Source organism: Felis catus, chromosome B2, assembly GCF_018350175.1.
Source record: "Felis catus isolate Fca126 chromosome B2, F.catus_Fca126_mat1.0, whole genome shotgun sequence".
NCBI lineage: Eukaryota > Metazoa > Chordata > Mammalia > Carnivora > Felidae > Felis > Felis catus.
In genome coordinates, this window is record NC_058372.1 from 71,779,357 (window position 1) to 71,793,951 (window position 14,595).

At 34.3% G+C, this 14,595-nt stretch overlaps 1 protein-coding gene across 7 annotated transcripts in view; it reads left to right on the top strand.

Annotated features, from left to right (window-relative positions):
• The window catches only part of TTK (TTK protein kinase), a 40,361-nt gene extending 31,211 nt beyond the window's left edge, over positions 1-9,150 (top strand). For all 7 annotated transcript variants that reach the window (XM_019830888.3, XM_045057768.1, XM_045057767.1 and 4 more), the window contains 6 exons: positions 1,432-1,556; positions 2,904-2,984; positions 6,466-6,642; positions 6,987-7,071; positions 7,436-7,533; positions 8,733-9,150. In XM_019830888.3, the coding sequence (XP_019686447.1) occupies positions 1,432-1,556; positions 2,904-2,984; positions 6,466-6,642; positions 6,987-7,071; positions 7,436-7,533; positions 8,733-8,819 (653 nt within the window). In that variant the 3' untranslated portion in view covers positions 8,820-9,150. The remainder of the gene's footprint in view (positions 1-1,431; positions 1,557-2,903; positions 2,985-6,465; positions 6,643-6,986; positions 7,072-7,435; positions 7,534-8,732) is intronic.
• The last annotated feature ends 5,445 nt before the right edge of the window (positions 9,151-14,595 follow it).

Genomic DNA, 14,595 nt, shown 5'->3' on the forward strand with positions numbered 1-14,595 from the left:
GTTACAATAATCATTAATAGTGTCATCTTACGATTTTTAGGTATTTATTATTGGCACCTCTAGACTAGATAAACTAAATATTTGGACGCTCATTTAAAGATGAAGGCACAAAAAACATTTCTTTAAAACACCGTTAACCAAAGGATATAGTGCATGAACTCAAGTCCCCACAGCCATAATGAATCCATAGTGCAAAATATACCCATATCTTTATTAGTATTAACATAGTCCATTATCCTGTGTCTCCAAATAGTTCAGTTATAGCAGATCTGAGATTTAGGGGTTCAGGCATCCCAAAGATCTGAGATGTTTATTGTGCTCATTATGATAGTCGTTTTGTATTGTGTCCCTTGTGTGGGAGTTGGTTTTATTCTTTTTCAATTGTTAGCCCTAGGTTGTTTTTTTTGTTAGTTGGACTTGGTTCTTTTTAGGGCTTCTCTGCCTTTACCTTATCCTTTTTAAAAAATAACTGCTAACCTAGATTAATTGTAATTTTTCTCCTCATGTCTCCCTATAAGTTAAAAGATAATTCAGTGATTAAGATCAGGGCTGTAGGGATAGAGGTGTCAGGAGCATTAGGGTCTTCCATCTGACAATATAATTTATGATGTTATCTAGTGGGTGGTGAAGATCATAAACTCTGAAGCCAGAGTGCCTGGGTCAAGTCGCGTCCCTGTCACTTAGGTTTTATGACCTTGAGCAAATTACTTAATCTCTGTGCCTTAGTTTTTTCACTTAAAAGGATAATATTAGTATAGTAATTACCCCAGTTCTGGTGTGAGGATTAAATGATTCAAGATAAGCAGCAAACTTAGAATAGTGCTTGGTACATTGCCGGTACTATATCTTTTTAGAAAATATTAAAAATGAGGGGCTCCTGAGTGGCTCAGTTGGTTAAGTGTTTGACTCTTGGTTTCGTCTCAGGTCATGATCTCACAGTTGGTTGAGATGAGCCTTGCGTCGGGCTCTGAGCTGACAGTATGGAGCCTGCTTGGGATTCTCTATCTGCCCCTTCCCAACTCACATGCTCTCTTCTCGCTCTCAAGATAAATAAACATTAAAAAAATATTATACATGAGCATTTACTTTGACCAAAGGAATCAACTAGGCCAGTAGATTGTGAAATTTCTTTTTTTTTTTTTTTTAACATTTATTGATTTTTGAGAGAGAGAGAGAGAGAGAGAGAGAGAGAGACAGAGTGAGCGGGGGAGGGGCAGAGAGAGGAGACACAGAATCCAAAGCAGGCTCCAGGCTCTGAGCTGTCAGTACAGAGCCCGATGCAGGGCTCTAACTCACGAGCTGTGAGATCATGACATGAGCAGAAGTCGGACACTCAACTGACTGAGCCACCTAGGTAGCCCATTGTGAAATTTCTTTTATACTTAGAATGTTTTACATTGTCTGATATTACAATGGATTTTTATTTTGAAGGCATCGTTCACAGTGATCTGAAACCTGCTAACTTTCTGATAGTTGATGGAATGCTAAAACTAATTGATTTTGGGATTGCAAATCAAATGCAACCAGATACAACAAGTATTGTTAAAGACTCTCAGGTAAGACTTAATGAATGGTTGGTTACTACCCACTACGGTTCAGTTCCATTTCACCTGTAAAGTATTTTGCTAATGGGGATTTTATTTTTCCTACCTCATTCTTCAAAGGATTTGAAACCTTTGTATTAAGAATAGATACTATAAGAATAAAAACCATATTTAATACACTTTAGAGAGTCAAGATCAGGTAGAAATAAATCTGGCACTTTTAAATGATTTTCCTATAGCTGAGGTAGAGAAGCATAATGCCTGTCTTGGAAATCACCTTTGTCATGATCTTGAGTTCACCTGAAACTTTGTCTCAGAGATTCCTGGTAGCAACCAAAGAGGGAATTGCAGTTACATGTTTTTTTTATTGTCCATGAGGTAAGATTATTTCATTCTTCTGGAGAAGTAAAGCTTTTCCTATCACTTGCATTTGAAAAAAAATTCTTAAGTGGGCCTTCATATTGGAAACAACCATAATATTGTACTCTACTGCCTTTTTCTAATAGGATATGCAGTTACAAACTTAATAAATTTGTCTCCATAAAAACTGAGGTGATAACACCAAAGAATAACTAAAAATAACCCTGCTTGAAGTCAAGATGATGTGTTCTATGTATGCAGATTTTTGGTGTGGATGTGCCATAATCCTAGAAGTAAAACTAGACTATTTTTAGGAGGAATAGATGAACAGCATGCCTTTGAAACAATTCTATTTGATAATAACTTCTCTTTGTATCAAAAATATGGCTGAACATGTAATGGTAAATCAACTTGAAGATTCCCTCTATGGCAAGGCCCTAAAGTACAGGTATTCAGTGCTTGAAAACAGAACCACTTATTTTAGACTAAAATAAATGCCTTTTAAGGTTGGCATAATCTGACTGTGAAAACTCTTGCATGATTTAGATTCCTGCCCCATCTCACTCTGGACATGGGCCCAGGGAATACTTGGAGACGTAGCTAGATTTTTGATTGGTTGGTTGGTTGATTTTTTTTTTTTTTTTAAAGCATTCTAGGCCTGTTCCAGCACAGAGAAATGAGTGATATCAATTCCTCAAGTTTATGGCCATTAATATAATTTTAGCCTCTCCAGTTTTATGGTAGTTGCCCATCATAATCATAGAAAAAGCTTAGCACTCTGAAAGGAATAACTTTTCTGATTATGGACCCAATTTATTTTTCTGGAGTTGTGAAGAAACTTATGTCCTAAAAGCATTGTCAGTTACTTGATTTTTAAAAATATATTACTGAAATATGTAATTATTCAAGTTTCTAAGAATCTGACATTTGTGTTTTAAAAAATCTAAAGCAGAATAAAATATTTTCATTGATTAGTGTTTTCTGTGCTTTGGCATACAGGTTGGTACAGTTAATTATATGCCACCAGAAGCAATCAAAGATATGTCTTCCTCAAGAGAGAATGGGAAATCCAAGTCAAAGGTATTATGAAGGTTATTTAGATCCCATTTATCTGGCATCAGAAGGGAATGGACTATTCTCTGATTAAACCTAACAGATAACTGAAAGTTGCTTAAGTTCTAAAACTTTTTAGGCCATTTTAGAGACCTTGCTTTCTTTGGCAAATGGTCATGGGATTCAGTTTTACAGTTATTGATTTGAGACTGTTCTTTTAATATTGTGCTTTTAATACGGGATGTCTCAACAATGTGCTCTAACAAAAAACGTACCCAGGGTATTTTTTTTCAGTTTCAAAATGAAAGGTAGAAATTAAGACTAAATTAGCTCAGAGTTAAGCACATTAAAATGATCTTTGAAGTCTTTTGTTTCCTCTTTGGTTCTTACATTTTATCTCTTACCATTTATTCATTTGTGAATTCTACATTTCCAAGTACAATTCTAATAGGCAGTTTTTTCCCAGCCTGTCACAGCTACTTTCCCACTTGCCTTATTTTACCACCTCAGTGAACTTTGTGTTAGCCTCATTGGTGTCTCTTCTTGGGCTCATTTTGCTTGCCTGGATGCCTCTGGCTCCCGAGCTAATCCTTCGTTGCTCTATAGCAGTGTAACCAGTGCACGCAAGCATTACATTGTTGTCCAGGGACCTGCATTCAAGTAATAGACCTGCCTCTTTGTTAACAACCATCTTTATGAATTAACTTGCCTGGTTTCTTCATCTATAAATTCAGCTTATAAACAGTACCTGTTTTAAAGGTGAGGATTAAATGATAAAGAATATAAATCACTTAATACATTGTCTAGCCCTAAATAATTGCTTGATAAATATGTGCTTATTTACTAATTATATTTTCCTTCTTAGAAAATTGTGGCTTCTAAATTTCTTCTCAAATAACTGACATAACATTATGTCAAATAGTCTCTTATAAAATTCTTTTTATTATTTGTTTAGCTTTCCCTTTTCTTTTAATACTTAGATTTGTTGTCTTTTTTCTTTTTCTTGGTTAGACTTTCCAAGGTTTTGTTAATTTTAAAGAACCAAGTCTTCATTTATTAATTCTATTTTCATTTGCTCTCTAATTTCTGCTTTTATCTTTATTAATTGTATTTCCTTTAGGTTTCTTTTTTTTCTAGTTTCTGGATTTAGATAATTGCCAATTTAATTTTTGTATTCTTTCTTAATGAAAACATTAAAACTGAATTTTACTGAGTTTTACTTTAACTTCTACTTCCACTTTTTTGTAGTATTAATTTTCATTAATTCTAAAGTTTTCAGTTGCAGTTTTAAAATACTTTGAAATAAGATTTATTTTGAATTGCTTGTAGAGTTCAGATTTTTTCAGTTTTCAACTCAGTGCTTTAATATTATGGGTAAATCTCCATTCGATGTAATCACCTGCTAAACAGTGGCCTTAATGATTCTGAACAGAAGACAAATTTTTTATCCCACCATGTAAGATAATCCCTGCTTGTGAAAAGCTCAAACCCTTCCCAGTCTAGCTCTGTTTGCAAATTACTTTCCAATGAACATCTCTTGGCTATTTGGAGTTTCTATTCTGAATTCTATTGGGCACATTCACTATTTCCCTCTACTTTCTGTTTCAAATGCCTCTACTATACACGACTTGTGGCTGTTGGTAGTTTGTGTCTCTTCGTATTCTGGGGGTTTGGGGTATGGCTTTTCACTTTGTTTTGTTGTAAATCTTCTCCATATGTCTATGGTTTTGCTACAGGCTTCTCTGTCTGTCTTATCTGGGGATTTGGACAGACTGAAAAACTGTGCTGCAATCTAAAATGCAAAACAAATAAAAAGCAGAAACAGACTCCTAAATACAGAGAACAAACTGATGGTTGCCAGAGGGGAGGGAGGTGGGTAAGAGATCTGGCAAAATAGATCTCCAAAAGAGGAGTGGGAGGTACAGGCCTCCAGCTCTGGAATGAGTAAGTCATGGGATGGAAGGTACAGCATAGGGAATCTAGTCAATGGTATTGTAATAGTGTTGTGTAGTGACAGATAGTAGCTATACTTGTGGTGAGCATAGCATAGTGTATTGAATTGTCAAGTCACTATGTTGCACACCTGAAACTAATGTAACATTGTGTCAACTATACTTTAATTAAAAAAATAAATAAGAAAAACTATGCTGCCACAGCCACTGCTATTTTTCTAGAATCTGAAATCCTTTTTTAATCCATGATTTATGTAGAAACGGATTTAATTTCCAGATGGTTAAGTTGGAGGAAGAGGAGTATTTTCATTAATTTTTAGTTTTCTTTGTGTTCGGCAATGGGGTCTGTTTTATCTGCCGTTTTCTGAAAGGTGTGCTAAAATCTCTCTACCCTTCCAACCAAAAGAATTTATTGTAGTTTTTACTCAATATAGTTCTATTCAACGTAGTTTCAGTGCAAAGAAGTTCATGACCATCTTCTTGGTTGGTTGTACCTCTAATCATTATAAAATGCCTTTCTTTCTTCTGTTAAAAGTATTTTGTTATGTTCTTGTTCTCCTTTCCTAATGTCAACACTGCTATTCTGCTTTCTTTTTTTCTTTCTCTCTCTTAAAGTCAAAATGGTAATTATGTTATAAAACTGCATTGTTTCTAATGAGATTGTTTAATACAAAGAACATGTTATAAGTAATATTTTTGAGAACTTACTATAACCGGAAATTATTCTTTATGCTTACCCATATCTCATGGTTACATCATTTAATGCCCATGACAATGTACTTTTATTATTTCTGTTTTAGGGGTGAGGAAATGGAGATACATAGAATTAGCTAATGATAAGGCCAGGATTCAAATGCAGCCCAGCCTGGCTCTATAATTTGCATTCTTGGGTTTAGGATAGTTCAACTTAACATTTTTGAAATCTATGCATATTTACATATTATTAATGTTATATACAAATTTATTATAATAAAATAATTTTGGAGAAAAATAAATTTAAAATTTGCAGTTAATGTTTTTTAGTTTATATTCTTGCAAGCTGACAAGAACGTAATATATGTTTTGGTTGAAATATTTTAATTACAAGTTTGTTGAGAGACTTAAAGCTCATTTCTTGGTAAAATAACCAAATATAGGGGCGCCTGGGTGGCGCAGTCGGTTAAGCGTCTGACTTCAGCCAGGTCACGATCTCGCGGTCCGTGAGTTCGAGCCCCGCGTGGGGCTCTGGGCTGATGGCTCGGAGCCTGGAGCCTGCTTCCAATTCTGTGTCTCCCTCTCTCTCTGCCCCTCCCCCGTTCATGCTCTGTCTCTCTCTGTCCCAAAAATAAATAAACGTTGAAAAAAAAAATTAAAAAAAAAATAACCAAATATAGCAAAAACTAGAGAAAGATGTTTGTTTTATGTAACCTTAATCTAGTACTTGCACATTCCTTGAGGTTTAGTTATGATTTTAAATGGCAGGGAATATATGTTTACATGTGTGTATATAAAATACTCTTACAATTAATTTTATGTTAAAATAATTTTTTTTTTTTTTTTTTTTTTTTCTGAATTAGATAAGTCCCAAAAGTGACGTTTGGTCCTTAGGATGCATTTTGTACTATATGACTTATGGGAAGACACCATTTCAACATATAATTAATCAGATTTCTAAATTACATGCCATAATTGACCCTAATCATGAAATCGAATTTCCTGATATCCCAGAGAAAGATCTTCAAGATGTGTTAAAGGTAACATTAATAGTATATGGATATAGAAGAATGATTTCATATACTTAAATTGTTTGCTTAGAAGAAATCATTGAAATCTGGCATAGGTAGATATAACTAGTCTATTGGAGGGAATTATTGAATGGCTTAGCTTTTTAAGTCATGTTAAGTTTATTTTGAAGGTATTTTTAAAAAGCTTATGAATACTTGGGAATTTTGCAAGAATGACTTATGGAATCTTGTCATTTCTGAGTGGGCTATCTAGAAAGCAACTTCTGTAGTATGGTGCAATCTTGAAAAACACTTTATATCAATATTACATAAGAAAACTTGATTTTTAAAAAAATTAATCCTTATTTTTATAGTGTTGTTTAATAAGGGACCCTAAACAGAGGATATCCATTCCTGAGCTTCTGGTGCATCCGTATGTTCAAATTCAAACTCATCCAGGTATTTCTTTGAAAATCAGTTTATTAGATTACTAATTCATTACTAAGTAATTACACTAATTATACTAAGTAATTATGCTAATTACTAATATAAACAGACTTTAGCTATAACACAACCAGAATTTGAATGGGCTACTTCCAGATTTCCTCCTTCCTTAAGGAAGTTTCTTTTATTCTAAAATACTAAAATAAATGAAATCGCCTTTTTTTTTTACTTGCACTCATTTTCACTTATCCTTGGTAAGTAGCTTTGATCAATGATAAATTACATAAAGCCAGCCATTGTGCTGTTAAACAGAATGTATTTGTGTATTTTATATTTTTTTAATGGTACCAGTAGGTTATTGATTATATTTTTATTACAGGTAATCAGATGGCTAAGGGCACCACTGAAGAAATGAAATATGTTCTGGGCCAACTCGTTGGTCTGAATTCTCCTAACTCCATTTTGAAAGCTGCTAAAGTAAGAATGTCTGTTCTCTATCTACATTACTTTTAATTGTTTTGTATAGTTTAGTGAATTAGATGCTTAAACAGGTACTCCAAAGAAAACTTGGTCCAATCATAAGACAACTATGAAATATATTTCAACATTTAGATACTTGTGCTTTTTGACAAAATAGACTTACTTGATTTACATTCTTATTGTACAGATAGCACAATTGAAAGTGAATTGTCATACAAGGTGCATACCTAAGATTGCAGTCAGGTCTCAACTGGATAAATTTAAAAAGCAACCTGTCTTTTGAATCAACAATATTCTTAACACAGCTTTTGAATTCATTTCTTCTAGCCATTTTTTTCTTAAACCATCTTGGAGAAGTCTCAGTATTTGTTACATGTAATGACTTACAGCTATGTACAGCAGTCAGACCACTTCGCAAAGTGAATGCCTCAAACCTTTCAGCCTCCCAGTGTTGGTTTATGTCTATGCCACCATTTTTTGGATCTCATTGCCATCAAACACCTTGTCATTTCTAGAACCCTATGTATGTTTATTGCCCACTGGTTTAGTTAACCAAGCAGTTACTAATTATTTATTTCAGTAATAACATCTTCATGTTTTAAATTTCTACCAGTGTATTATTTAGAGCCTTTTATAAATAGAGATGAATTAGTTTCCTTTATCACTAAGGTTATGTGTTCTCCAAGACAGAGATGTCTGTCATCTTCATAAATTAGTTGTTGGTTTAGTCTTGAATCCTTTAAGAAATATGTAGATTTTAATATAGCTGATTATGCCTATTTATATAATAATTTGTATTATTTTTTTTAATGTCATCTGTTTATTAGTTGAAATATCATCTGATAGTCTATTTCCTGATGAGGGTATTTTAAAGTGTAGCAATTTATCTAAGACTAGCTTTATTTAAAAAAAAATACGGGAGACTAAAAAGGGCTTGAAGGTGCATATGTATGCTTATTAGTAGCTATGGTACATTTCTTTTACAGAAATATTGAGCTGTATCTTATGATAGATTTTTAGGCCAAGCTAGGTGTTTACAATTCTTAATTATCTTCAATAGTTTATAAAATAATTTTGTAGTTATAAGAACAAGAGAGAAATTAATTTCATGTCAGAATATGTTTAGTTATCTTTATTAATCTGATAATCCATTGAATTTAAAAAGTTACAAAACAGGTGTGTGTTTTTAATTTCAGACTTTATATGACCGATATAGTAGTGGTGAAGGTCATGATTCCTCTTCATCATCCAAGACTTTTGAAAAAAAATGGGAGAAAAAATGATTTGCACCTACTCACAAACTGTCAAATATCAACTGTAAAAATATATTGGACTGTTATACTCTTGATTCTCTGTGGAAACTGCTCTTAAGGACAACTTAATCCTGAAATGTCAATGGCAGAAAAATTCAGTGGATTATTCTCAAAAGAAAACTGTAAAAATAATAACCACTAATGATACTATATATATTAAGTTGTAGAATTGTTCTCTCTCTTTTATGCTTTCCTGCAAATCTACTCTATTTGATATCATATCACACTTAGAATAGTGGATGGACAACTGAAATATATTCTGAAGAACTATGTAAATAAAGCTTTGTAGCATAAAATGACACTAAAATGTAAAAAAATGTATGGTTACTTTCTTTAAGCTAATGCACTGCTGGTGTGGCAACAAAACACTTTAAAAAAATTGAGTTAAGGGAAGACACAAGAGTCTTCAAGAAGAAAATTCCAAAGGGTTTGAATTCTAAAATAGATTTCCTGATTGCTTTATGGCACTGATACAGTCCAGAGTTTTAGAGCTGCACTGGTTCTTTTAATTCTCCGTTTGATTCTTCATAATACCGATTGTTTTTGGTGTTTAGAGTATCATGCTGGCTTCTGTGGTGTAAGTTGTATAGGGCGTGCCCTCAGTGTATGACTTGCTTGGTAATTGGTAATTACCAATGTAGTCTTAGAATCTTTGGGACTAAATCTAATACATTCTCCCTCCATCTTATCTTTTCTTTTTTTAGATTTCGTTAGACTTTTTTTTTTTTTTTAAGTTTGTTTTGAGAGAGAGTGTGAGCAGGGGAGGGGCAGAGAGAAAAAGAGAGGGAGAGAATCCCAAGCAGGCTCAGTGCAGAGCCTGACTCTGTCAGTGCAGAGCCTGACTCGGGCTCGATCTCACAAACTGTGAGATCATGACCTGGGCTGAAACCAAGAGTTGGACATTCAATGAACTGAGCCACCCAGGTTCCCCTCAATAGACTTATTTTGATCTTTTTTAGATCAGTTTTAGGTTCACAGAAAAATTGAGGGGAAGGTGCAGAGATTTCCCATATAGCCTTTGCCTTCACACATGCACCATCTCCCCTATTATCAACATCCCTCACCAGATTGGTACATTTCTTAAATTTAATGAACCTACATTGGTACACCATAATAGTTGTCTGAAGTCCGTAGCTTACATTACAGTTCATTCTTGCTGGTGTACGTTCTGTGCATTTGGACAAATGTATAATGAGAATACAGAGAATTTTCATGGCCCTAAAAATTCTCTGTGCTCCTCCTATTCATCCCACCCCTACCCCATAATCCCTTGGCAACCACTGATTTTATTGTGTCGATAGTTTTGCCTTTTCCAGAACACCATGTAGTTGGGAGTTGTACAGTTGGTAACCTTTTCACATTAATTTCTTTCACTTAGAAAAGGTTCCTCCAGGGGCACCTGGGTGTCTCAGTCGGTTGGGCGTCCGACTTTGGCTCAGGTCATGATCGAACAGTTCGTGAGTTTGAGCCCCGCATTAGCTCTGTGCAGACAGCTCGGAGCCTGGAGCCCACTTTGGATTCTGTGTCTCCCTCTTTCTCTGCCCCTTCCCTGCTTGCGCTCAGTCTCTCTCTCAAAAATAAACAAACAAACAAAAAAAAGGTTCCTCCAGGTCTTTTCAGTGCCTAATGATATTCCACTATGTGTATGTACTGCAGTTCATCCATCCAACTACTGAAGGTCATCTTGATTGCTTCCAAATTTTGACAATTACGAATAAAGCTGCTATAATCTGTGTGCAGGTTTTTGTGTGGACGTAAGTTTTCAACTCTTTTGTATAAATACCAAGGAGCATGTTTGAAGGATTGTATGTAAAGAGTATGTTTAGTTTGGTAGGAAACTGCCAAACTGTCTTCCAAAGTGTCTGTACCATTTTGCATTCCTTCCAGCAGTGAATGAGGGTTCCTGTTGCCCCACGACCTCGCCAGCATTTGGTGTTGTCAGGATTCCAGATTTTGGCCATTCCAATAGTGGTATCTCATTGTTTTTTTATTTTGTATTTTCCGGCTGACACATGATGTGGAGCGTCTTTTAATATGCTTACTTGCCAACTGATACCATCTTTGGTTAAATGTCTTTGGTTTATTTTTTAGATTGGGTGGTTTGTTTTCTTAAGGTTAAGTTTTAAGAATTCTTTGTGTATTTTGGATAGCAGTCCTTTATCAGATACCTTTGCAAATATTTTTTTCTCATTCAGTTGTCTTCTCATTTTCTTGATATTGTCTCTCACAAAGCAGAAGTTTTTAATCTTAATGTTCTCCAGCTTGTCAATTATTTCTTAAATGGATCGTGCTGAAAAGTCATCACCACACCCAAGGTCATCTGTTTCTTCCTGTGTTATCTTCTAGAGTTTTACCGTTTTGCGGTTTACATTACATTTAGATTTGTGATCCACTTTGAGTTAATTTTTGTGAAGAATTAACAAAATTCGTTTATCCCCTCACCAATACCATGCTGTCTTGATTGCTGTCACTTTATAGTAGGTCTTAAAGTTGGATAGTATCAATTCTCCAACTTTGTCTTCTTCAATATTGTGTTGACTATTGGTATTTTTTCCTTTCCATATAAACCTTAGAATTGGTTTGTCAATAACCATAAGAAAACTTGCTGGGATTTTGATTGGGATTACATTCAGTTAGTAGATCAAGTTGGGAAGAACTGACATTTTGACAATATTGAGTCTTCCTATCCATGACTGGAATATTTCTCCATTTATTCTTCCTTGATTTTTTTCATCAGAGTTTTGTAGTTTTTTTCATATAGACCTCATATATATATTATGAGATTTATTCCCAATTATTTAATTTTTGAGAGTGCTAATGTAAATGGTATTGTGTTTTTTTAATTTCAAATTCCACTTGTCTATTGCTATTATATAGGACAATGATGGACTTTTGTATATTAACCTTGTATCCTGCAACCTTTCTATAATTGTTTATTAGTTCCAGGAGTTTTTGGTTCTTTTGGGTCTTCTACATAGATGATCATATCATCTGCAAACAAGACTGTTTATTTATTCCCTCCCAATATGCATACCTTTGTTTCTTCTTTTTGTTTTGTTTTGTTTTGGTTTGGTTTGGTTTGGTTTGGTTTGGTTTGGTTTTTAAAGTAATTTCTATACCCAGTATGGAGCTGCAGCTCACAACCCCGAGATCAAGAGTCACATGCTCTTCATCTAACTGAGCTAACCAGGCTCCCTTCTTGTCTTGCATTAGCTAGCACTTCCAATATGCTATTGAAAGGAGTGGTGAAGGGACTTCCTTGCCTTGTTTCTGATCTTAGTGGGAAAGCTTCAAGTTTCTCAACATTAACTATGATGTTAGTTAGCTGTATGGTTTTTTTTATAGATATTCTTTATTAAGTTGAGGAAGTTCCCCTTTATTCTTAGTTGTTGTTTTTTTTAATCGTGAATTGATGTTAGACTTTGTAGATTGCTTTTTTGCATCTGTTAATAATGATCATGTGAATTTTCTTTTGTAGTCTGTTGATGTGATTGATTACATTAATTGATTTTTGAATGTTGGACCAGCCTTGCATACTTGGGATAAATCCTCTTGAGTTGTGGTGTATAATTCTTTTTATACATTTGCTAATATTTTATTGAGGATTTTTGCATCTATATTCATGAGAGATATTGATCTATAGGTTTCCTGTAATTTTTTTTTTTTTTTTTTTTTTTTTTTTGAGAGAGAGACCATGCATGAGCAGGGGAGGGGCAGAGGGAGAGGGAGAGAGAATCCCAAGTAGGCTCCATGCCCAGCACAGAGTCCATCAGGGCTCGATCCCACAACCATGAGATCATGACCAGAACTGAAATCAAGAGTCTGATGCTCAACCGACTGAGCCATTTAGGCACCCCTGTCTTTGGTTTTGGTATAAAGGTAATGCTAGCCCTATAGCATGAGTTAGGAAGTATTCCCTATGCTTCTGTGTTCTGAAAGAGCTTGTACAAAATTCTTTCTTAAATAATTGGTAGAATTCACCAGTGAACCCCTCTGGTCCTGGGATCCCATCTGGAAGGTCATGAATTATTGATTCAATTTCTTTATAGGTACAAACCTATTCAGATTGTTTATTTCTTGTGTGAGTTTTGGCAAATTGTGTTTTCCAAGAAATTGGTCCATTTCATCTAGTTTATCAAATTTGTGAGCATAGAGTTGTTCATGCTATTCCTTTAGTATCCTTTTAATGTCCACAGAATCTGTAGTTAAGTCCTTTCTTTTTCTGATATTAGTATTATTATTTCTGATATTAAATTCTGATATTTGTGTCCTCTCTGTTTTATGCTTTGTCGGACTAGAAGCTTGTTGATTTTATTGATCTTTTAAAGAATCAGCTTTTGGTTTCATTGATTTTTCTCTATTGATTTCCTGTTTTCAATTTCATCTATTTCTGCTCTACTTATTATTTCTTTTCTTCTTCTTACTTTGGATTTAGTTTTTCTTTTTTTAGTTTCCTAAAGTAGAAACTTGGATCACTGATTGTAGAACCTTCTTCTTTTCTAACATACGCATTCAATATTATAGATTTTTCTCTGTGCACTGCTTTTGCTGCATCCCACAAATTTAGATATGTTGTATTTTCATTTATTCAAAATACTTTTTAAATTACTCTTGAAAGTATGACTACCAGAAGGCAGAAATCATCATGGGTCATCTTTGAGGCTCCCTACCACTAAATGTTAACTTTTTTTATGATTATTTTTTTCCCAATTTTTTAAAGTTTGTCCTTAGGAGGCTTGATCTAAATTACCTATCTTTTGCTCTTTAAAAATTATTCTTGAACAGTATGTTGGTGTCTCCTATTTAATCTGTTTTTGAAAAACCAGATGTCTGTGTAAAAATATCTCCTAACCAGGAGCCTATTTTCTATTATGTTAAATGGAAAAATTACAATGTATCGCATGTTTTCTGAAACAATAAAACCTTAGATAAGGGACAAGCTATCCAGTCAGGATGACAATATATAAATATGTTTAAAATACCACTTTTAGTTGCTAAGTTATGTTCATTTTTGCCTTATATATTTTGAGGCTATTTCGCTAGGTGCATGCATAATTAGTTTTTTTATCTTCCTGGTTAAGTATGATGTTTACCATTTCATAGGAATCTCCTCAATTTCTAAATATGTATTTATTCTTCTAAATGTGGCCTTTTCAGGTTTCTCTTGGTTAATAGTTCCCTGATTGTGTGTGTGTGTGTGTGTGTGTGTGTGTGTGTGTGTGTGTAATTTTAACTCAGTTTTTCTATGGCCTTTTAGGAATATCCTTTGTAAATAACATACTGAATTTTACTTTATATCCAGTCATTGATAATTTGTCTCTTTTGCCTGACAAATTTAATCTATTAATATTTGTTATGATTATAGTAAATATGTTTCTACTATAATACGTTTGCATTTCTATCTGATCCACTTGTGTCCTTCCTTTATTTTTTTTTTTATTTTTTTGTTTACATTTATTTATTTTTGAGAGAGTGAGACAGTGCATGAGTGGGGGAGGGGCAGAGAGAGAAGGAGACACAGAATCCGAAGTAGGCTCCACACTCTGAGCAAGCTGTCAGCACAGAGCCCGATGTGGGTCTCGAATCCACTGTGACATCCTGACCTGAGATGAAGTTGGATGCTTAACCGACTGAGCCACCCAGGCGCCCCTCCTTTATTCTTGTTCCTCCCTCCCCCTCCTTTTTAGTTTTGTGTTTGTTGTTCTATTCTATAATTTTCCCTCTGATGGCTTGGAAGGTTTAGAGT